At 38.4% G+C, this 24,691-nt stretch overlaps 1 protein-coding gene across 5 annotated transcripts in view; it reads right to left on the minus strand.

Annotated features, from left to right (window-relative positions):
- Nucleotides 1–7,999: 7,999 nt before the first annotated feature.
- The window catches only part of NAV1 (neuron navigator 1), a 202,700-nt gene continuing 186,008 nt past the window's right edge, over nt 8,000–24,691 (minus strand). For all 5 annotated transcript variants that reach the window (XM_072423136.1, XM_072423129.1, XM_072423121.1 and 2 more), the window contains 2 exons: nt 16,342–16,539; nt 8,000–15,964 (listed from right to left, as the gene is read on the minus strand). In XM_072423136.1, coding sequence (XP_072279237.1) covers nt 15,869–15,964; nt 16,342–16,539 — 294 coding nt within the window. In that variant the 3' untranslated portion in view covers nt 8,000–15,868. The remainder of the gene's footprint in view (nt 15,965–16,341; nt 16,540–24,691) is intronic.

Consider the following 24,691-nt stretch of genomic DNA (forward strand, 5'->3'; position numbering starts at 1 on the left):
TTTGAATTTTAGCCTCATAAACCTATTACCCACTGGCATATATTTTTCAGTGTGCCTTTGTAGAACAGACTTGAAAGATTCCCATTTCTGTCCAGTGTTCTTTGAGGACAATATTGTCCCCTAGTCCAAGACACAGAGAGCCGTCCTTAATAATGGAAAATTTGCTCTCTTAAAATTAAATGTTTTTATCTTTCCTGTTTTTGCTTCCTGTTTACAGCTTACATTCAATGAAATCATATTATGGTCATTGCTACCCAGATCCTCGTTTACATGCACATTTGTTATAAGCTCTGCATTGTTAGAAAGAACTAGGTCCATCAGAGTATCATTTCAAGATGGGGCTTCTATAAACTCTACCAAAAAATTATCTTGTATTAAATTCACAAATTTCCTCCCTTTTGCTGTTCCTTTAGTGCCATTACTCCAGTCAACGTCAAGGTAGTTGAAATCTCCTATGATTAAAACACTTCCACTTTTTGCTGCTTTTTTATCTGTGCAGGTAGTTGATTTTCTTTTTCTTCCTTAGCACTGCTCCATAATTAACTGTGTGTTACTCAACCCCACATTCAACTCATTCACTTTTAGATCACTTCTCCCATACAGACAGACACCACCACCCTTTTGTTTGACTCTTTCATCTTTACGAAAGAGAGTATACCCAGGAAAATTTATTGACAGCCCACTCATGCGAAGAACAAAGCCAGGATTCAGCAATGCCAACCAAGTCATAATTCTCCTCACTCATTAAGTCTTCCAACTCCCCTATCTTGTTTGCTAGACTTCTAGCATTGGTGAACAGGCTCTTTAAACCATTGCTCCTTTTACTATCATTGTTTGCTAAATCCTTTTGGTTTTTAGTACAACTAGTACTGCACAGTACAATGTTTGTTTGTAACATGGGAAGCTCCATAAATTTATCCATAGCCCTCCCCCCAACTATCCCCAATCCACCCTCCAATAGTGGCTGACCCCCTAATAACCTTTCTGCCACCTTATGTAACTGTCCACCCACCATGTCCTAGTTTAAATATCCCTCCACCATTCCCCTAAATCTTTCCCCTAGCACAGCAGACCCCCTTTCATTTAGGTGCAAACCATCTCTGGCATACAGGTTGTACACCAATGAAAAGTCCGCCCAGTGCTCTATGAACCCAAACCCTTCCCTTTTGCACCAGGACCTGAGCCATGTGTTTAGCTGTCTAGGGTCCCTCTGCCTTTCCTGTGTTGTACATGGCACAGGCATTATTCCAGAGAACATAACCTTGGAGGTCCTTTCCTTCAACTTGTAACCTAGTTCTTTATACTGATTTTTAAGGATCCTCCATCTTCCATCTATCTTGTCATTGGTTCCAACATGCACCAAGACAGCTTGGTCCTGTCCAGCCCCTCCCAGTAATTTGCCACTCAGTCCACCACATGCCGAACCCTGGCACAAGGAAGACAGCAAACCATTCGGTTGAAGGGACCTGGTGACAAACTATTTTATCTGATCATAGAATCCCCTATGACTACCAATTGTCTTAATTTTTCTGTCTCTTTTTCTCCTCCTCCCCACGCCCACCCTGAGATCCCGCCTTTCAAGGGACGAGAGCACCCACTGGCGAATTGCATCGCTGTGGGTGCACAGGGTTGAGGGTTGCCCCTTTCAGGCATCAGACTCAAAAACCCCTCCCTCGTTTGGGCTTGGCCCACCTACCATAGCTCAGGACCCGCAAACATAAGGTTTTTTTTTGCCCTTAACAGGTAAAGGCGTTCCCGAGGGCAGGCGTGCACACCCACCTATCCCGGGGGTGGCACAAAACTCCATATCAGCAAATAAGGCAGAATAGATTCTGTTTATCACCTTCTGCCCTCATTACACTCTGCACATGCTCAGTCATAAACTAAAGGCGGTGTCCTAACGGTGTCCTATAAAAAAGTACCCATGAAAAATAACTGCCAGGGGGCGTATACCAGTGGGTGTGTACAATGATCGTCGTCAGGATAGTTTCACTTTCAGTTTGCGTATGAATGCAGCATGTCATGTACTGCAGCTTTACATCCCTCCCACTGCAGCCTTACATCTCTCTCAGTACAAACCCCCATTCAGGGAACATAGGGGACCCTCATAGACAATTCATGTCCCCACCTTTAATAACTTACAAAATATTGGGGTCATAATTATAAAAAGTAGTGAAAATTGAACATCAGGGTTGTTGTTTAAAAAGTTAGTGTGTCTAGAAGCCCGAAATTAAACTTACAAATTAGGGACCCCCGGGGCCACTACTACTGACTACTGACCTGTCACAAAACTAGAAAAGTCAAACTAAACTACCCTGTCCCCTTTCATACTTTGAACCCCAATTACTCTGGAACGGGAAGATGTACAAAACCAAAAATGTAGGTGCAAGTGGGATACACCTGTAGATAACACCCCCTAAAATTTCATCAATAGGCCATTGCCAGAACAGGTAGAATTCTGCCCATCTAAAAAAAACTACCCTGTTACACATTGCTGGAGGCTTCCAGGATCTGAACCCCATTTTCCCTTGAACAGGGGGGTACAGGTGAACAAAATCATAGGTGCAAGTGGGGGCCACCTGTAGACAACACCCCCTAAAATTTCATCAATAGGCCTCGCCAGAACAGGTAGATCTCTGCCTATCTAAAAAAACTACCCTGTTACACATTGCTGGAGGCTTCTAGCACCTGAACCCCAATTTCTCAGGAACAGGGGGGTACAGGTGAACAAAATAAAGGTACAAGTGGGGGGGGCACTTGTAGATAGCACCCCCTAAAATTTTATCAATAGGCCATCGCCAGAACATAAACTTTGCCCTCAAAAAAAAATACCTTGTTGCACATTGCTGGGGGCTTCTAGCATCTGAACCCTAATTTTTCTATAACGGGGGGGGGGGGGGGGTTTTTTTACGAAAGGGGGGGGGTACTCGGTGTTATAGAATGGATAGAAAAAAAATCACAAGTGTCATAAAAATATTTATTATAATTTAAAGTAATGTTTTAAGAATAAATTCTCATCTGAAAGCTAATTTTCTTGTAAAATACACAAACCACCAATTATTCTAAGCATGTATTAGTTGCGTAGAGCAGTGTTTCCCAACCTTTCTTAGTCGCGGCACTGTCAAAGGCAAAATAAATGTTTTTGCTTCTGTGTTGTGCCATGCTCGAGTTATCACCTTTCAAAGTTTTATTATAAGGTAATAAACATTCCAAAAATGAGATCGCAGACCAGAAAATAAAGGGTGAAGAAGATTGGAGAATTGGGGGAGTCAAAGAAGAATTTTCCATCAATGATTGTTTTTTCCATTTCCATTTTTTTTGCCATTTTCTGTACATACGCAACTAATACATGCTTAGAATAATTGTTGGTTCATGTATTTTACAAGAAAATTAGCTTTTATATGAGAATTTTTTCTTAAAACATTACTTTTAAATATAATAAATATTTTCATGACACTTGTGATTATTTTTCCTTTCCATTCTTTAACACATAGCAATATTTTAAATACCAGCGACCTATGGCAGGGTCTACACAGACTGTTTCCGCAGCGTTTAGCAGAGTTTTTTAGTTTCTGTTGATATTTTTGGGTCAACGGTACCCCCCCCCCACGTTTCGTATAGAACTTTTGGGGTTCAGGTGCTAAAAGCCTTCAGCAATGTCTAACAGGGTAGTTTTTTTTTAATGGGCAGAGTTCTACCTGTTCTGGCGATGGCCCATTGATGAAATTTTAGGGGGTGTTAGCCATAGGTGTTCCTCACTTGCACCTCTAATTTTGTTCACTTGTACCCCCCCTTCCTGGGAAATTGGGGTTCAGGTGCTAGAAGCCTCCAGCAATGTGTAACAGGGTAGTTTTTTTTCATGGGCAGAGTTTTTTGTTATGGTAATGGCCTATTGATGAAATTTTAGGGGGTGTTAGCCACAGGTGTCACCCACTTGTACGTCTAATTGTGTTCACCTGCACCCCCTCATTCCTGGGAAATTGGGGTTCAGGTGCTGGAAGCCTCCAGCAATGTGTAACAGGGTAGTTTTTTTTTGATGGGCGGAGTTCTACCTGTTCTGGCGATGGTCAATTGATGACATTTTAGGGGGTGTTATCTACAAGTGTCCCCCACTTGCACCTATGATTTTGTTCACCTGTAAACCCTCATTCCTGGGCAATTGGGGTTCAGGTGCTAGAAGCCTCCAGCAATGTGTAACAGGATAGTTTTTTTTCATGGGCAGAGATCTACCTGTTCTGGCGATGGCCTATTGATGACATTTTATGGGGTGTTATCTACAGGTGTCCCCCTCTTGCACCTATGATTTTGTTCACCTGTACCCTCCTGTTCCTGGGCAATTGGGGTTCAGGTGCTGGAAGCCTCCAGCAATGTGTAACAGGGTAGTTTTTTTTTTTTTTTATTGGGCAGAGTTCTACCTGTTCTGGCGATGGCCTATTGATGAAATGTTATCTACAGGTGTCCCCCACTTGCACCTACTATTTACCTATTTTTAATTTTATACATCTTCCTGTCCCAGAGTAATTGGGGTTCATAGTATGGAAGGGGACAGGGTAGTTTAGTATGACTTTTCTAGTTTTGTGAAAGATCGGTGTAAATTTGGAGTTTGCACCTCCTTGCTATGTAAGTGGCCCTGGGGGTCCCTAATTTGTATGGTTAATTTCGGGTTTCTTGACACACTAACTTTTTAAACAGCAACCCTGATGTTCAATTTTCACTACTTTTCATAATTATGACCCCAATGTTTTGTAAGTTATTAAAGGTGGGGGGATGAAGCTAGCTAGCTAGCTATGAGGGTCCCCTATGTACCCTGAACATTTCAGGTAGGTAGGACATACTGTTCAGGAGATATGGAGGTTTGTACAGGGAGAGATGTAAGGCTGCAGTAGATGACATGCTGCATTCATACGCAAAGTGAAAGTGAAACTATCCTGACTTTGACGTCATTGTACACAACCATTGGTATACGCCCCCTTGCAGTTACTTTTCACAGGTAGTTTTTTTGTCAGGACAGCAGAAGTGCCCTTACTTCTTATGTTGATCTCTGCACAGGTCTGGTGTGATCTTGTGCGCATGTGGCAAAAGCTGGAATCTGATTTAAAAAAAAAAAAAAAAAAACTTTTGAAGATTGGCAGCTTGCATCTTGCTCCTACCCTGTACTCTCCAACGATTTCATGTGGATTCTCTAACTCTCCACTATAAACCAACGAAATTTGCTTCCAGACAGCTGCATTTTTTCCAATATCACTTATCAAGCAATGATTTGTCTCATTAAGTACCACATACCTAACCACATATAAATAACTTTAGATACCCATATATCTTTACCCTTGAAATACAGCACTCTATTCAGTACTCCCTAGGATTATTTATAGGATATCATCATATATAATCTCTTTAATCATCCTCCCACTGACCTTTTTTTTTCCCCTTATGTATATCTTATATTAGGAATACATACTCCCCCTACACTATAATACCTGACCACAGTAAAAACCAAACCAGAAATGGTGTATTTTCTACCATGTGACCGCAACACACATATTCAGACCTTTACAGCTCTCTTTTCTCAATAAATCTGTTTATATCATTGTTGGGATACCTTGGTGTAGTTATCCCCATATGTTCTCTGACTCGAGTTTTCACACTTTTCTCATTATTGTGATCTCAACTATCCCCTTAAGAAGCCTATGGGCGAAACATGTCGGTAATTTGAGACACCTACTAGTGATAACATCTGTGTGAAACTGTAAACACGGTATCATCACAGTATTTTTATTTTAGTACACCATATCTTGGAATGTACAGTTAAGGTCTATAAATACTTGGACAGAGACAACTTTTTTCTAATTTTGGTTCTGTACATTACCACAATTAATTTTAAATGAAACAACTCAGATGCAGTTGAAGTGCAGACTTTCAGCTTTAATTCAGTGTGCTGAACAAAAAGATTGCATAAAAATGTGAGGAACTAAGGCCTTTTACACAATCACTTCATTTCAGGGGCTCAAAAGTAATTGGACAACTGACTTCATGGCCTGGTGTGGGCAATTCCTTCTTTACGTCATTACCAATTAGGCAGATAAAAGGATTGGAGTTGATTTAGGGGGGGGGGGCTTGTATATGGAAGACAACATGCGGTCAAAGGAGCTCTCCATGTTTCTCCAAGTGAAATAAGCCATCCTTAAGCTGCATAAACAGAAAAAAACCCATCCAAGAAATTGTTACAATAATAGGAGTGGCAAAATCTACAGTTTGGTACATCATGAGAAAGAAAGAAAACACTGGTGAACTTCGCAACGCCAAAAGACCTGGACGTCCATGGAAGACAACAGTGGTGGATGATTGCAGAATCATTTCCATGGTGAAGAGAAACCCCTTCACAACAGCCAACCAAGTGAACAACACTCTCCAGGAGGTAGGCATATTGATATCCAAGACTGCATGAAAGTAAATACAAAGGGTGCACTGCAAGGTGCAAGCCACTCATAAGCCTCAAGAATAGAAAGGCTAGGTTGGACTTTGCTCAAAAACACCTAAAAAAGCCAGCACAGTTCTGGAAAAACATTCTTTGGACAGATGAAACCAAGATCAACCTTTACCAGAATGATGGCAAGAACAAAGTATGAAGAAAGTGTGGAACAGCTCACGATTCAAAGCATACCACATCATCTGTAAAACATGGCGGAGGCAGTGTGATGGCTTGGGCGTGCATGGCTGCCAGTGGCACTGGGACACTAGTGTTTATCCATGATGTGACACAGGACAGAAGCAGCCGAATTAATTCTGAGGTGTTCAGTGACATGCTGTCTGCTCAAATCCAGCTAAATACAGTCAAATTGAGTGGGAGGCGTTTCGTAATACAGATAGAACATTACTCAAAACATACAGCCAAAGAAACGCAGAAGTTTATTAAAGCAAAGAAGTGGAATATTCTTGAACGGCCAAGTCAGTCCCCTGATCTGAACCCAATTGAGCATGCATTTCACTTTTTGAAGACTAAACTTCGGACAGAAAAGCCCATAAACAGCAACTGAAAGCCGCTGCAGTAGAGGCCTGGCAGTGCATTCAAATGGAGGAAACCCAGCATCTAGTGATGTCCATAGGTTCAAGACTACAGGCTGTCATTGCCAGCAAAGGGTTTTCAACCAAGTATTAGAAATGAACATTTTTTTCAGCTTTTTAATTTGTCCAGTTATTTTTGAGCCCCTGAAATGAAGTGATTAAGTTAAAAAAAGGCTTCAGTTCCTCACATTTTTATGCAATCATTTTGTTCAAACCCACTGAATTAATGCTGAAAGTCTGCAGTTGTTTCATTTAAAATTAATTGTGGTAATGTACAGAACCAAATTTAGAAAAAGGTTGTCTCTGTCCAACTATTAATGGACCTAATTGTATTTAGCTTAGTAGATCTACGTTAAGAATGGGATTACTAAGAATACTAATAAAACTTCTTGCACTTTACAATTGCCTACGAAAGCCTGTCTTTTCCCTTACCTCTTCCCCATTAATTGGAATATTCGATACCAGGCTAGGCACAAAAACTCTTTTGTATTTAGAACAAAGACCCCTCCTGCAATCTTCCTACTATAGTCAAGACAGGGAGTAAGCAGTATTCCTTATAGCTTAGTGCATCCTTAAGCTTACAAACAGAAATATTGGGGCTGATAAATAATGGTAGCTTGGCAGTGAACATGTGGGGTTATTTACAACTGAGGTGAAGTGTTCAAAAGTATTTACTGATATAAAAAGGCAGGAAGTGCCATTTTTAGGTAAAAAGATCTTTTACGCTGATTGATAACTTTAAAAGGTTTGCTATTTGGAGAAACATTTTTGATCATTTAAAACCAATTCCTGACTACATAAGTCATATTCGAGTGATCATGTGAGGATATTAGCCACCAATATAATAAAATAAAAACAATTGGTTTGAATTTCCATATTTGTACCAACAAATCAGTTTAAAGATCAGTGTAGAGATACTAGAACACTAAAAACATAGGTAGATTTTCAAAGGTACAACTTTATAAACACAGCTCAAAAATGCCATCGTGCTACGTCACCAGAATGTTAACTCCTCCCCTGAAAATTTTGACATACAGACATTTGGTACCTGGATTAAACAACATTGTAGACAAAAGACAAACTTGTGCAGATATGGTGAAGAAAGTGACATTTTGAAGATTGTACAACTCAGTTAAGGCCACTGATATTTTTAGTGGTTTATACAGCACCATATCAAACCTTGCACTTCCAGATGAATGAATATTAAGCATAACTGAAAGGCCTTCTGAGCGAGAAATTAACCAGTGGTAGTTGAGGCAAAATAATTGTTTTGCAAACAAAACATAAAAATGGAAAAGTGATTTTTCTGTATATATCTGATCAGATTCACTTTTTCATATTTTACAATTTTGTGTAACTTTTGAACCTAAATGCTGTATGTAATGTGTTTTTTGTACTTTTCAAACATTTGAACCTAAATATGCTACATGTAATGTGTCTTTGTACCTCACAAACAATATGTATTTAGCATAATTACAAATGCTTGGCTACAATTATTTAGCATAATTCCAAATGCCTGGCTACAACTTTTCAATGTATTTTAATTTTACAAATATACTGATTGTGTTTCTTGCATCATAAATAACCTTACATAAGTCAATACCCAAGGTTTTATAATAAATGTAGTATTCTTTGTATTGTTTCATATAATTTTGCCTACAAAAGTAAACCCCCTAATACTGTGTAAGCAATCTGCTTTTATTTGAAAATAAAAGGTACTCACTGTGGTATCCTCAATAAGGGTTTTTTTTAGATAGTGTGATAACAGCCACTGGTGAGGAGCCCATTTTGTCAATGAAATCATGCAAACATTATATTTGTTGATGATAAGGCTAAATAATATATATAGGGTGGCCAAACCAACATTATATCCAAATTATCAGGCTGCGCTATCAAATTTTACCTGAAGCAAATCTGAATTTGCATCTGTTTGATAAAAGTGTAGTTTTATATTAAATTCAGAAAACTCATTTAGATTTTTTTGTGTTTTCTTGCATCTCTATCTTATTTTGTCGACTTTCTAACTCTTTGATATCATAACTAATTTTGTCAATAGGTGACTGTTCCCATGAAAGGAAGAGAAGCGTTTTCACCTCATCTGTACAAAACACAGATTTGTAATTGAAAAGTCAGTTTAGCAATGTTTCTTTGCATTTTCAAAAGGAACACTATACCAAGAACACCTTTTTAGCAAAGGAATTAATCAACAACTCACATTTAAAAATCTGTATACCCTGACAGAAACTGAGATATTTACCTTTCTTACCATTTTACTAAACGTGAAGTTATGATGTTTTATATAAATGCTCACTGTAACATCTTTATATTGGTGTAGCAAAACATTGCTTTTCACAGACTAAATTAAATTCGATAAGGTGGTACAAAGACCAAGATGGATTATATAGGATGGAAGATATAAGAACCATATAAGAACCACAATAATCAACAGCAACCAGATCTAAGTTTACTGCACTCATCCTAGCACTAGGAGGATTTTTGTCTGGTTGCCATTAGTTACTGAACTTTCCATATGGTAAGTGTTTTTGTTGTTGTTTGCTTTTTTAAAGCAACTATGACTAGCTCTGAGATGATTATCTTGTAGGTATGATGTCAGCCCCTATGTTCAAGAACTTGCTGACAGGGTCTTTTGTAATAATGACCCCTCTTGGGTAGAAAAGGAGTTGTGGGAGAAAATACAGTGATCTCTTGAGAAAACATACCTCCATTTGTTACACGTACACATTATTTAGCATACATGTATAGATATTGTAGAGGCTAGGTTCAGATGTTAGAAGTTAGGTTTGGAGTATATTGGATTAATTGTAAAGTGTTGGGGATGGTATGTGTTAAGGGTTTTGATAATGGAAGTGTTAAAGTTTAGTGTCAAAATAAAGTTGGGACACTTATTGGACACCAAAAACAACTGAACCTAGCTCTTGGCGTTGTAAACCAATGTTTAACCTGCAAGTATTATAGGTAGCTTTTATGTGCCAGTGTTAAGGTTGATGGGTCCATTAAGATGACATGAAAAAACACTGCACTAAATTAGAATATTACCTAATTGTGCAACTGTACAAATGTACTGTATTTTCCGGCGTATAGGACGACTTTTTAACCACGAAAAATCTGTCCCAAAGTCGGGGGTCGTCTTATAGGCCGGGTACTTACCAATCACATACAAGCTGCTGTAAGCGCACCAATGAGAAAGTTAGAAAGTTTCTGTACTTCTTGGTTGTCAGCAAATGAAAGCTCGCCATTGGTTGTTTAGTATTCTTTTGCTGCCACATTTTGAATCATCTGTTTGGGTGCTGCACATAGGGAGTGACATCATGGTGGAGGGACCCGGCTGTACCCTGAACGGGGGGAAGATCTGAGCTCGGGTTACCAAGAGTCAGACAGTGTCAGAGAGCTTCGGGGGAACGCTATGAGCCATGCGGTATAGATGTATTTATATGCGTGTTATATAATATTGTGATTTACAAATCAGCCACTAGGTGGAGCAGTGTGACTACTTTACATAGAAGGGTAGACAATTCTATTATTTAAAGTAAAAATTTTGTTTGTTACTGTTTTTTTTTTTTAAGTGCAACAAACTCTATATTTTAACTGGAAAAGCTGGGGGTCGTCTTATACGCCCAGTCGTCGTATACGCCAAAAAATACAGTAGTTCATGAAGACATACAACAATTACATAACTGAATACATTATCAGAAGTTTCTGTATTCAAATTGTACCTCATGTGTTTGCTTTATATTGTCAAAACAGGATTTCATAGAGGAGCGTTGCAGAATAATCATACAGTTATAGATAAGATGTAGACTATGCACATGCCTTTACTTTGCCATGAATAATAACTGATAACAACTGACAAATGGTGAACAATTCCTACTTCACTTAAGGTATTTTTTTAATTTATCACATAAAAAATATGCTCACAGTAACAGGAAATAGAGGGGGAGAGAGAGAGGGGGGGAGAGAGAGAGAGAGAGAGAGAGAGAGAGAGAGAGAGAGATCTCTTTTAACAGTGTCACCTTTACTTTTTGGGTTTCAGCCAAAAGACTACATCATTCTGCAATTTGTGTGCTGCTTTATCTACCCATAGCCAGGAGATATTTGGTAGTCAATCAAGCCAAAACAGTTTGTTAAGCAAGTGGCTGCCTGTATGTCTGCTGACATCTCGTTATCTTTGCACACAGCCCTGGGTTGTCTTTTATTAGGAAAAAACTTGATGGTTCAGAATAGATTTCCACAGATCATTGTTATTCCCCTGAGGTAAAGCCAATCTCAAAGCATAAAACTGCATGCTTGACTAAAACAAAATTTGATTGTTCTGCAAACTGTAATGAGTCTTTCTAGAATTTCTCATGGCCATGGTGAGCCATGAGTGAGCTTTTTTTAGAATACAAAATAGCTTAACCACTTGTAATGACGGTGAGTTCTGATTCAAGTTCTAATAATTGAAATGATTACAAATTTCCCAGGACACTGGAAAGCTCACTCTTTACTATGATCTTATGAAACCACTCCGCCAAATTACAGAACAATGAACATTACTGTTTTACAGCATATAGCTGTTACTTCCCTCCACAAGTGTATGGCACTATCTTTCAGGGGGGTGACACTGTCGTGAGCACCAAAGGATGTTTACTACATTCCTGCCAATAATAGGAGGAGACTGTGCACAAGTCCCTCCTATACATATATGACAATAAGCACCTGATCATAGCACCAATGTCTATGCCCATCTACAAATGAATGGGCTGGTGGCCCTCCCCCTAACCCATACTGCATAAAGTTTATGCCACCCCCACAGGAGTGCTTACATATGCTATACCACAGAGACCAGCAATGCGGAAAATTATAAAGTGCAACAAATACATAACACAATTTACATAATTGATAAAAAAAATGTATAGAATTTAGCAATTTAGGTGAGTCGAGTGCTTTCGATCAAAAAACAAATCAAAGGTTACAATATATCAATAGTATGAGGATGCCTTGAAGAGGGAACACACAATTACATTTGCCAAAAAAAAATTACAGGTTCTGCAGCACACAAAATTGTGCATTGCTAGCAGAAAGCATCTAGAAAAACAGTACTTTCAGCTTCTCCTGTTTTACATTGCCTGAGCATAAATTTTACAGGAGGGCCTTGCAGTGTTTTTTTTTTTTTTTTACCAAATGACTGAAAGTTTATAAAGCATTGTTACAGGAGAGATGCTTTTATTCACAGGTGTTACCCTAATGAAAGGCAAAGTGTACTTACTGTACATTTAAAGCACAATTAAACCTAAAACACAAGTCATCGTTTTCATAAGTTTTTAGATCATAACCTAAAATATTTCATATTCAACTAAGCCTTAGAAAGCAGTCAAGTAAAAACTTGTTTTATGTACTCAGCCAGCTTTGAAGAAGCTAATTGTGGGGTTTTGTAGAGAGTTTAATGTACTTGCTCAAACAATGCATAATAGCAAATTTGTCCAAAAATCATCTTCACTTGTAAGTTTCTCTGAAACATTTACAAGTATTTATTTTATAATTATCTCTATTATATAATCTGACTTGTGTAATATATATCTTTTTGGTTCTAAAAGAGATACTTGCTAATGGAGATGTTCTGATTTTCTTTTGCCATGATTTCTGGGCTTTTTCTAAAAGTGTATAAATTACAAACAAGAAAATAGGCACAGACAGCATGTGAAAAAGTGCATCCTTGATCACTTTTCTTAAACTACATTTTTTACTATAACTGAAATTTTTGGCCTGCTCCTAGGGCACTGCAAAAAATATAGTCTACCAGCTTTAGGATAAAGATTTGGCACACAGGATATATCTGGTACCATACATAGAGAAAGCATCTAAAGAAAAGTTTAGAGGTACCTGCACATAGGCCCTGATTTATTAAAGTTCTCCAATGCTGGAGAGAATACACTTTGAGCAGTGAAGCTGAGTAATTGAGCAAACCTGGAATGGATTTCCTAAAATCAAGCTATTTGTTAGCAAATGTTTTTAATCCTGGACAAGATCTATTCCAGGTTTGCTCGATCATCCAGCTTCACTCATAGAAGTGTATTCTCTCTAGCCTTGGAGAACTTTAATAAATCAGGGCTATGAGAGTTGTAAGTTGTAAAAGAAAAAAATAGGCACACCTATTTTGCTGATTGAGGGGGTAAGAAAAGCAAAAAGTTCCCACACCTAATCCATGCAGTTCTTATATAGACAGGTCCAACATGGAAAAAAACTGGATTAGCACCATAAGACTGCAAATTTTCATAGTTAAAAATTAATTTAATTAATTAAATATTTTTTGTTTGTTGACATAAAATGTTACCAGTTTACAATAGGTATCTTGTAAATAGTAGGCTGCTGGTTAATAGCATGAGGTGCAGTGGTTATTCAGACAGCATTGTTATGGGCACTTATCACATTATCACCTTAACTGTCAGAAAAGTGTTAAATACGGAGCTGACATTAAAACAAGAGAAGTAAATGCTCATCCTCACTGTGTGAGAAAGACTATTCTATGAAGATAGAAAATAGGTACACATGGATCTTCAGGCTTAATCTTGGTATTTAAACTACTGATCTATCTAAAAGGCTGATCTACAATGTATATTTAGAAAAAATAAAACAGTTGATAATGCTTCATTTTAAAGAACAATGGCTAACCTTTAGTCGTAAAGCCAAAAACAGAATATGCCTAGCTTTTATTTTAAATGTATTGTCTCTTCCCATGTAGACAAGAGCATTCTTCATTCTGTTTACTGTGTCAGCTTTAGTAGTTTTCTTGGTAACTCTAACATTGTTTTCTATAAAGTCATTCTCAAATTTAGAGTGCTGTTTATCTAGAACATTATAGCTTCCTAATACTGAGCTGGTTAAAGAAATCAATATGTTTCATTCTTTAATGCTTTCTTGTATTTAGTAGTTAGTTTAAACTTGTCTGACTTTACTCCAAAACACAGGCATTCTGCACATATTCTAAAAATTAATCTGAAAAAAAATCACATTTCTTGGAAAAGTGTTTATGGATGGTTTAAAAGAATGCTCCTCTATGCATGAGAAGATACTATACATCTAAAATAAAATACATTTAAATAAAAGCTAGACATGTTTTGTTATTGGCTTTACAACTAAAGGAAAGCCATTGTCCTTTAAAATTATCAGCCGTTTCACTTTACAGTGTTCTGATTATACAGCTTGTAGTGCTTGGTTCATCTTTATATTATCATTATAGATCAGTCTTTTAAATAGATCACATATTCAATTAACAAGATTAAGCCTGAAGATCCATGTGTACCTATTTTTTTTATCTTCATAGAATAGTCTTTCTCACACAATGAGGATGAACATTTACTTCTTTATTAACAAGCAGCCTACTATTTACAAGATACATATTGTAAACCGGTAACATTTTATGTCAACAAAAAAAATCATTTATAAGTATGAAAACTTGCAGTCTGTTGGGCCTGTCTCTGTGTACATGAACTTCATAGATTAGGTGTGGGAACTTTTGCTTTTGCCACCCCCTCAATCAGGAGAGAAGACGTGCCTATTATTTTTTTTTTGTTTTACAACTCACACTATGTGCAGGTACCTCTAAACTTTTCTTTAGATGCTTTTTCTATGTATGGTACCAAATATATATCTTGTGTGCCAAATATTTATCCTAAAGCTGATAGGCTTATATTTTTAGCAGTCCCCAAGAAGCAGGCCGTTAATTTCAGTTATAGTAAAAATTAGTGACTTCTGTAGTTTAAGAAAAGTGAACAAGGATGCACTTTTTCACATGCTGTCTGTCTGTGCCTATTTTTTGGTTTGTAAATTATAGTGAACTAGGTTGCACTTTTTGACACGCTCCCTTGCGACTCTGTTGCATAATGTAATCCTGTACGTGTGTTCCTCTTGTAAGGCTCCTAATTGTAATCATATGCATGTTCACGTCATGCTCCACAGTGTGTCACTGTTCTCTCCTACACCACAATATCACATACCCCCATTGTTGCACATCTAAAATAAAAAATAAAAACAAAAAAAAAACTGCAAGGCTGAGCTTAATCTTTAAACTATCCCACAGCTGTAAGTAGTGGTAAAAAGCATTTTAGAATGCAATGTCTGGCATGCTACTGCATTCTGAATTTAGAAATGTTTAGGGGGATATAAAGGCAAATAAATTTCCCACACATGGATGGTATGAGGAATGCATATGGGAGTAAGAATGCACTTTACACTTTTGAAATGGGTGCTGATCAAAAATTCTGACACATAAATGTCACATCTACAGTGGCATCAGAATAATCTTTTGCGAATCCATCTGACATAGTTGCGCCCAGAAAGTACAGTTGTACTATTAACAGTCTTAAAAAGAAAAACCCTTTATTCCCATACCCCATCCACATATAACTGTCCACCACTTGCTGCCTTCTGTCCCTGGCAATGCAGACACCATTATGTGGAGAATAATTGGTCCCTAATAATGAAGCCTTAGAAGTAACTTTACCTTATAGGAAACAATATATAATTGCAAAATATGTCCACTTTCCTCTTCAAACCTGTTGTATGAAGAAAAATGGTTAGAAATAAAAATCCATGTTTAAATGTGTTGTAAGATTCCTCCTTCTGTTTTTTTCATAGTAGGGCAGCATAATTATTGAAGTAGCATCAAGGGTAATAAAATGAGTCCAAACTCAGTTCTGAAATGCTCCAATCTTGTTCTTTCAAGATTGAACTTCCAGTTTCACCATTTTTTGCAGACATAGGTGTTATTGAATGGGATATTTCCCCTAGAATGCCAGGCTTTTGGCATTCAGATGGTAGAAGTGAGGTCACTGTCACACAAGGTTTCTCTGTCTGGAGACTCAATGTAGTTGGCAGCCTCTTGAAGTTTCAATAGCATTGCCATCTGTAAACAAAAGTACAGAGTATGTCAAGATGTGAAAGCTGTCAATCTGATACAATTAAAATTAAATTAAAGCCCAGCAGCATTTGTCATGTTTTCAGGAAAAGCAACATGCTCTGTAATCTCTCTGGAGTTTAGCATTGTTATAATTCATTGAACTATCACAGTACATCTGACTTGCTATGTGAAATAAGCACATATGTATTATACTGTACATCCTCATTATATTAGGCAAAATAGTTTCTCCTTAACTTAAGGCAAAGTATACATACAGCACATATGCCCATGTATCAGTGCTAATGCATTACAAAGAAACATTCTGCTTGTCAAACAGGTCCTTTTTGTTTGCTCTTATGAACTAAACTAAGCTTTGAACATACCAAAGGATCTGATTCCAAAGAAGCCGGAGGAGATTCCTTTACGATGTGTTCCCTGGGAGGGGAGGCTGAGATGTGAGTACCCATACTGGGTTGTGGTAGATGTAACAACTTTGACTGATCCTGTTGTGCTAAAGGCCAAGGCAATGTGTCTCGAACCCACTCAACAGGATCCTCCCAGGCAGACCTTTGTCCATGTACCTATTGAAACAAGGGAAACACCAAGTCAATCTCCCTTCCTTATATACTTCAATTGTAAAACATATATACAGTATATGCACTTTAACTACAGTTTGTAGCATTGTTATAAAATGCAGCGTAATATAATAGAGGGCCAAAATTAAAAACTTAGACCAAGTCGCGGACCAACCTTGAAATTGAAAAAAATTGAAAAAATGAGGACATTTTTCCTTCTCATTAGGTATAAACCCTTTTTTTATGGAAACAAAGAGGTTTTGCTTCACATTCAATCTCGAACAAGCTTATAATAGAGAAAGAGGCATAAACATTTTTTTTAAGTTTATTTAACAAAAAAATCTTATACCTCTTTCTCTATTTGTAGCCTTCTGAGTTAAATTTCAATGGTAACCTTTTTGCACAGGCTAACAATAATAACAATGTTCTTCTATGAAAATCCATCTATTCAAGTCCATGTCTTGGAGTAGCAAGGAAAAGCTGAGGGGGAGTGCTGGAAATGCCAGACGCGGCCAATGTGGAGCTAAATTTTATGAGTGGCCGGCCGCTGCAACTCCCTCTTCATTGAAATAGCGTGGCTACCTAAATTGCAGGCATTATTTGTGTCTATAAAACAGTCCAATGCGGGGCCACGCAGTCACGAGAGCCCGCTGGTCTACAGATGCAAGTGATGGCGGGAATTGTAGTAGCGGCGCTATTTCAATGCAGCAGCGGGCCAGCTGCAGTTCATATTTAGGATTCCTTTGGGGGCCAAAAAAAAAGGAGCCAGAGTTTGACACCCCTGTGTTAGAGCTATATAAATACAATAAAAAACAATATTATATTAAAAGAAAATTTACAGTAATGTGTAACATACTGTAGACTCTGCGTGACTTTTCCAGGTCTTAAATGTTGTCAGAACACATTTCTAGTAAGATAAAAACTGACATTTTTAATAGATTCTGGAGCGTTGCACAACTTTTAGGTTTTACACGTTTTTTGCTGAACCACATCTCATAAGATTATTTATCATACAAAATACATGGCCCTCTGATTCTAGAACATATTCCTGACACCATCATGTAAACTCAAAGGTGTTTGCCAGATGAACAGGAAAGAGAGTGAGGAAACCTAAAAATGTGCGCTAAATGCTGCGATTCGTGCTAAGAAATGCAAGTGCAAAATTTGAAGATTTTTTTTTTAACAGTTTTTATTAAAGAGTTTTGTACATACAAAAGACTAGTAACAATGAGAAATAGCAAGAACAACCAGTAAGGGAGTTAACAACAAAAATAAAAAAGGGAAAAGGAGCACCCACATCATCTTATCTGAAAATATAAACTTTTCCGTATTAGCCAGAAATTTTTGTAATATACCATGTCAAATACTTGAAAGAATCTCAAATTAGACTTCTGTCAGGGTTCGTAAAGGCGTGGGTCAAAAACAGATACCATTGCTGGAGAAAACAAGTAGAGTTAGATTAGTATAGAGTTGTCGCCTTGTATTCAGGTGTCCAGCATTTCTCTGTGGAATAAAACCCTTTAATGATGAAATAACTTGTTCTGGTTCAGGCCTTTGGGCTTGTATTCAACTATACATGATTGTTCGTCTAGCAGCCAAGAGACAGATCATAATTCATGCTTTTGCCGAATAAAGCACGTGGTCAGAGACGGTATTGTCGCAATATCCGAACAACATCAGTGTAGGAGTATTTGAAACAGTTTGACCTGTTGCAGTAGTTATCAATACCCGCACTTGTTGCCAGAATACATTAATACTGGGGCAAAATCACAAACAGTGAGATAACGATGCATTAGCACAATTGCACTTAGGGCATTGAAGATGCCATAGTCTTGTGTGTTGTACATCTGTGGAGGGTCGGTACACCTTGTATGCCCTATGGAGTATCATGCACTGTGACTCCCTCCATGTCTCGTTGACCATACATTTCCTGACCATTAGGTAACCTTGTATATATACCATGTTCCACTATGTTCTTATCAGGAAAGTCATCTTACCACAATTTCACATTAGTAGCTGACAACTCTCTTGTAAAAGTAGGCAACAAATAAACATATATATTGGAAATATTTGAAGGGGATAACAGTAGAAGCCTATCAAAAGTGTTAAACCATAAAGCTACTGTATCATCCTGTATCAGTGAACAAAAATAGGTCATAAATTTATTAGAATACAGTGGGTGGAGGGCCCATAGCAGGATATCATGTTTAGTCCTCAATTCAGACAGGGAAATCTTAGTATGAGTCCCAGGGTGGAACAAATCCCCGCACCTTATCAGTTCTTTTTGTTTCCATATTGCAAAGGCTGCATACTCTTTAACTTGTGGAAACATAGGGTTGCCGCATATTGGTAAGTACTGGGATATGCAAATTGGTACTCGGAACCTCTGCCCAAGATCGTTCCAGGTGACCACAGTATCTCTAATTAAAATATCATGGCATAGGGAAGGAGGAAAATCAGAAAATTTGCAATGCAATAGCGCACATAAGTTCCAAGGATGTGCCATAGCACTCTCTAAGGTTAAACTGGAGCAAAAGGAAGTCTCTTCGACCCAGTCAACAACATGTTTGGCTATGCTTGCCAAGTTGTATAATCAGATATTGGGGAATCCCACTCCACCTTCTGTCTTGGGCAACTACAGCTTGGTGAGAGCTATTTTCGGGTGATTGCCATTCCATAAAAAATTTATAAAGAACTTATTGAGAGCAGTAACATCAGTATGGGGTAACAGAAAAGGCAGAATCTGCAGTGGATATAACAACTTGGAGAAAGACATAATTTTAAATAAATGGCAACGGCCCATAAACAAAAGGGGGAGATTTTCCAACATCTTTAGTTCTTTTTGTATCTTAGTTTTCAAGGGTGGGTAATTTAATTTGTACAGTCAAGATGGCAAATGACCAATACGGATTCCTAGGTAAAGTATAGACTCCTTATCCAATTTGAACAGAACATGGGCACTCGAGCTCTCTGTCAGTCTATCAGACATAGCTAAGGAAACAATTTCACTCTTATTAAAGTTAATTTTCAGACCTAAAAAACTTTCAAACCTGGAGACTAATGCTGTCAACGCGAGGGTTGGATGTGAATATTAGGATGTCATCCGTGAAAAAGGCGGTCCTTAGTTCACTGTTATGAACCTGTATAATAAGAAATGAGGGAGTGGTATCTAAATATCGAACAAAAGGCAAGATTAAATAGGAGAGGGGATAGGGGACACTGCTGCCTTGTCCCTCTATGGAGAGTAATAGAATGGGATAAAAACCCTGGAGTGTGTACTCTGGCTGGATTTATATATGGCTTCAATATATTTGAGCACTGTGAAAAGCCATGACATATTTACAGTATCAAAGGCCTTACGTGCATCAATTGCAAAAATCGCTAAGTCAAGAGCTGGGTGGCGTTTTGCCCTTTCCAGAGCAACCAGTACCTTTCTAAAATTTGTCACAGCCGTTCTGCCTTAGACAAATCCCACCGGGGAGGGGGAAATAAGAGAAGGTAACAGTTTAGCAACTCTGTCTACAAGGATTTTAGACATTATTTTTGCATCCATGTTCACCAGGGAGATAGGTCGGTAGTCAGGAGTCAGGATCACATGGGTCCTTATCCTTTTTTAGGAGGACCTTGATATAGGCTTCCTGACCTGAACAAAAGTATTTACCCCTTTCCCACATATTGGTGTACAGTGCACTCAAATCGTCCACAAACTAATTTTTCAAAAACTTAAAAAATTTGTCAGTAAACCCGTCAGGACCTGGGACTTTACCATTCTTCAAATTAGAGATGGTTGCTAGGATCTGAGCCAATGTAATAGGCACATTCAGTGTATCTAAATCACTTTGCTGCAAATGAGATAATTCAACCTCTGAAAGGAAGGCGGGGCCTGCTTGTTTGTTCTTCAAAGGAGAAGAGTACAAGGTTTAAAAAAATTGTGCTAAATGGTAATTTACCTCCTTAGGTTTAGCAACCACTTCCCCCATATGAGTACGTAATTTCTGGGTTTCTGTTTCTGGGTCCTTGGATAAAAAGGAGGGGAAACGCCATGGAATGTAATAACCTAGAATAGTGGTTACGCACAACAATGGAATGGGAGAATGATCTGAGATCATCATAGTATGGATTTTAGGCAACTCAATTCTTATACATCATAGCATCTGTACAAAATAAGTAGTGAGGACGTGCTTGTGAAAGATGTACCTGAGAGACAAAAGTGTACTGACGTTGTAAGGGGTGGTGCTGTCTCCAAACATCATTCAGATGCATAGCATTTGCAAAGTCATACAGCACAGAGTGGGTCACAGGACTAGTACTTCTGACCGAATGTGAGTATCTATCCTCTGCATCTGACATTTCTGAGTTAAAATCCCCCCCGACAATCTTGTGGGGATTAGGGGGCTGGGCAAGCCACCTGGATAACTCTTGAAAAAAAGATGGTGACGGTGAGTTAGGTGCATATATGTTGTATATTGATAAATCCTGACCTTGAAATTGTATATATATTTTCAAAATACGCCCAGAATTACTTTGCACTGCTGTAACTTTGCCCTGGAAAGATTTATGAAGCAGCACCAGTACCCCTGCTTTACGGTCATCAGAAGATGAGCCATAAACCTTTCCAACCCACAATTTCTTCATTCTGTGGAAATCATTGCTGCCCGAATTCGTTTCTTGTAATAACACAATGTCTGCCATCAGCCTTTTAAAATGATGGATGGAGGACAGACATACGCTTATTAGGGGAACGTAACCCCTTAACATTCCAAAATATTAACTGCACAGTACAGGCATCAAGAGATATAGTACACAGAGAATAATCTTCTCAAGCAGCATCATCAACAAATACATGGTACTTTCCAGAGAATATTGTATCATTGAGTAAAGACAGTACACCCTGTAATCAGAGGACACAATAGAAATACAAGACAGAATGTACCCAGTCCATATATGGGAGATATCCGGAGCGTAGCAGTCAAGAGGATGTAATCCAATGAGCCTAGGCAGACTATCCAAAAAGAGGACAACTGTGAAGTGAGTCTTCCAAATTTAACTAAAAATAGCAGAACATGGGGAAAATAGAGGATAAACAACAAAGAAAATTGCATATTTTAAAAAAATATATAGCAAGACTACTGGTTGTAGGCTCACACTTCGCATAATGAGAATCATTAATCATATTTCAAAAACAAAAGGCACTTGGAAACATATTGAAAGGACCTCCAATTTGTCTAGCCTTAGAGGCTACTTCAGAACAAGGGGTGTCAGGGAATTTTTTAGTAGACAATGCTCCTGGGTTGCTTAGGAGAGTAGACCGGGATTGAAGAAGATTGTGAGTGAGTGTGGTGGGGAGTTGTGTGATGTTGCAAAGGAGGTAGATGTTTCATCAGAAATCAAGGTATGTACCAAACTTTCTGCTTCCTCAGGTGAAGTAAAGGAGTATTTACACCCCTGGGTATCTGTGAAATGAAGAACTGCTGGATATGCTAAGGTAAAACGCAATTTGTGGCAGTACAGAATAGAGCATACTTGCTGCAAGCCTCATCTTTTACGAGAGATCTCCTCTGAGTAATCTGCAAAGATAAGTAATGAGGCTCCTTCAAAATGGAAGTGGCGTTGGGTGCGGAATGCCTGAAGGATGCGGGATTTGTCAGTATAATACGAGTAGGCCACCAGGACTGGTCCAGGGGCAAAGGGTATCTTTGCTTACGGGGCCCAATATGTGGGGTATGATGGTAGCACATACCTCAGGGAGTTGTGATGCTTTGATACTTTCTGGAAGTCCCACAATTTGCAGGTTGTTCCGGCGGGACCTATTTTCCAGGTCTTCAATTTTATCCTGTAGAGCTTGAGCTTTGGTTTCCAGCATGGAAATAGTGGTCACAGTGGAGGAGACATCATCTTTTACCAGAGTGATTCGCTGCTCAGTTGCATCAATACGCTGAGACTGTTCGCGCAAGTCTTTACGTAAGGATTGGATGCCCTTTTGTATAGCCGCATCTAAAGCCTCCTGCAATGTGGGCTTAAGTAGTTCAGCAACTGCATCAGCGATTTTGGCCGGGCTGCAGGGCTCTAGGTGGTTAGCAGGACTTACAGGAGATGAGGCAGCGTTAGATTCCTTTGAGGAGGATGGAGCGGCGACCATCTTGGAAGGCATGGCCCGCTGCTTGTCTTTTTTCGTCATGGGAGTCTGACAGTCTGCGGAATAGGAGTGCTCCAGAAACTGGTCCATGCAAGCTCCGGACAACTGAAGAGCTGCCACGGGTGAGTAAGCTGAGAAGTGCCGATTTAGTATGCAGGGATCCTAGGGGTGAGCGGAAGCCTCTCTCACATGATGCCTGCACATGAGGCGCCAGAACCGGAAGTCTTCCGGTAGATGTTTTAATATATTTTTGAGGATTTTATACTATGTGTCCTTTTTCCCTGATAATGCTCATGAATTTGATAATGAAGAGACTTTAGGAAAATATTGTAAACGCCAAGACTGGAGGAAAGATAAATTTGATATTGCTTTCATTGTATAACAATTAGCAAGTGTAAGATTGGGAAGTACTTGAGGTTGCCTAAATAGGTGAATTTTTCACCTTCTTAACAGAGATTCTATGTAAAAAGGACCTCTCTTGAAATGGCCAAACCAAATGTTTAATTTGAATGGTTTCAGCACTAATTCACACATTAGAATAGGTTATGTAGTGCTTATAGACAATACTGTCAGAGCAATGTGTAAGTTTTGTCATAAATAGTGTGATATTACGGCAGCATTTTAAACAGCAGTAATAATTACACAGCTCAACAGCAAAAAAAAAATGTTTCACTTGCTATGGATTTTATATTATATTTAGTGTATTTCAGGTCTTCTCAATCCAGAAATGACATCATTTTCATTGAATTGGCTCTAATTCTTGTGATACAGGGATCGGAATAGACAATTTTACCAACAACAAATGTTAACACGGCATATTATTATCAATCTTTATTTACACCAATGTTTTGCATTTTATATATTAACCACCTAGCCGGTATACCCGTACGAAGGTCGGGCAAAAAAAAATTGCTAGGATGGTTAACCCCGTAATTTTGTCACAGCCTTACCTCCATGGTCCCGCTGTGCACATCCAGCAATTTAAAAAAAAAATTTCATGAAAAACAGTGGATCACTTTTGGTACAGAAATCTAGACCTCAGTGTAACGCTCAGGTGGTTAAATGTAGCATTATTTTCATGAAACTTTAATTTGCCTTCTTTTTTTCATACATTTTTTCACAGAAATATGTGTTCTTCAAGAAGTTGTTTAAATTACCCTAATGTATGTTACTACATTTTTGGTGACTATTCTCAGCAAAAACAGAGAAGAAACATTACAGCAGTTGTGAAACAAGCATATCTTGCATATTTTGGTAATAAACTGAAGGACCAAGATAAGTGTTGGGCTCCCCATATGGTATGCAAAACTTGTGTAGAGTGTCTACATCAGTGGAAAAATGGAATACTTAAAAGTGTGAAATTTGTTGTGCCTATGGTATAGTGAAAGCCCAAAAAAATCATCTTAATGATTGGTATTTTTGTGCAATGAATGTAAAAGGTTTCAATCGTTACAAGAAAAACAAGTGGGATGTCACAGATCAGCAGCACTAGCAGATCTGCTACTTGTTGTTGGCACCACCCGGCACTACTTGTTGGCACCACCCATCACTTTTCAGCACCCACCCGGCTGTATTTGGGTGGTTACTAAAGAGTTTGGTCACAATACAGGGGCTGCCACCCACCTACAATTTCTTCCCACCCGGCTTAAAAAAATTCCTGGGTTGAGCACTGGAGGATATACAGTGTTTGGAGTGTAATCCAGCAGAGTTAGCAGTGGAAGTGAATATGAAGGAAGTGTTTAATCAAACCAACAGTTCTCCCAAGAAGAGCTCCGGAAGTTAAAATAATGGTTTATAGGACAAGAGAGGTGACACTCATACCATATTTCAGTGAAGATAGAGCCTTTGTGTACCGTTGTAACATCCCTTGACTTCTAGCCCATATTGGAGTACCAGAATGCAGAGCAGAAGATTGGTGGCTTTTTATAGACAGTTCAACTCGAAGTTTGAAATCTGTTTTACTGCATAATGGCAACTGCTAGGCATCAATTCCAAATGGTCACTCAACAAAACTTAAAGAAG

This window comes from Pyxicephalus adspersus, chromosome 1 (assembly GCF_032062135.1).
Source record: "Pyxicephalus adspersus chromosome 1, UCB_Pads_2.0, whole genome shotgun sequence".
Classification (NCBI taxonomy): Eukaryota; Metazoa; Chordata; class Amphibia; order Anura; family Pyxicephalidae; genus Pyxicephalus; species Pyxicephalus adspersus.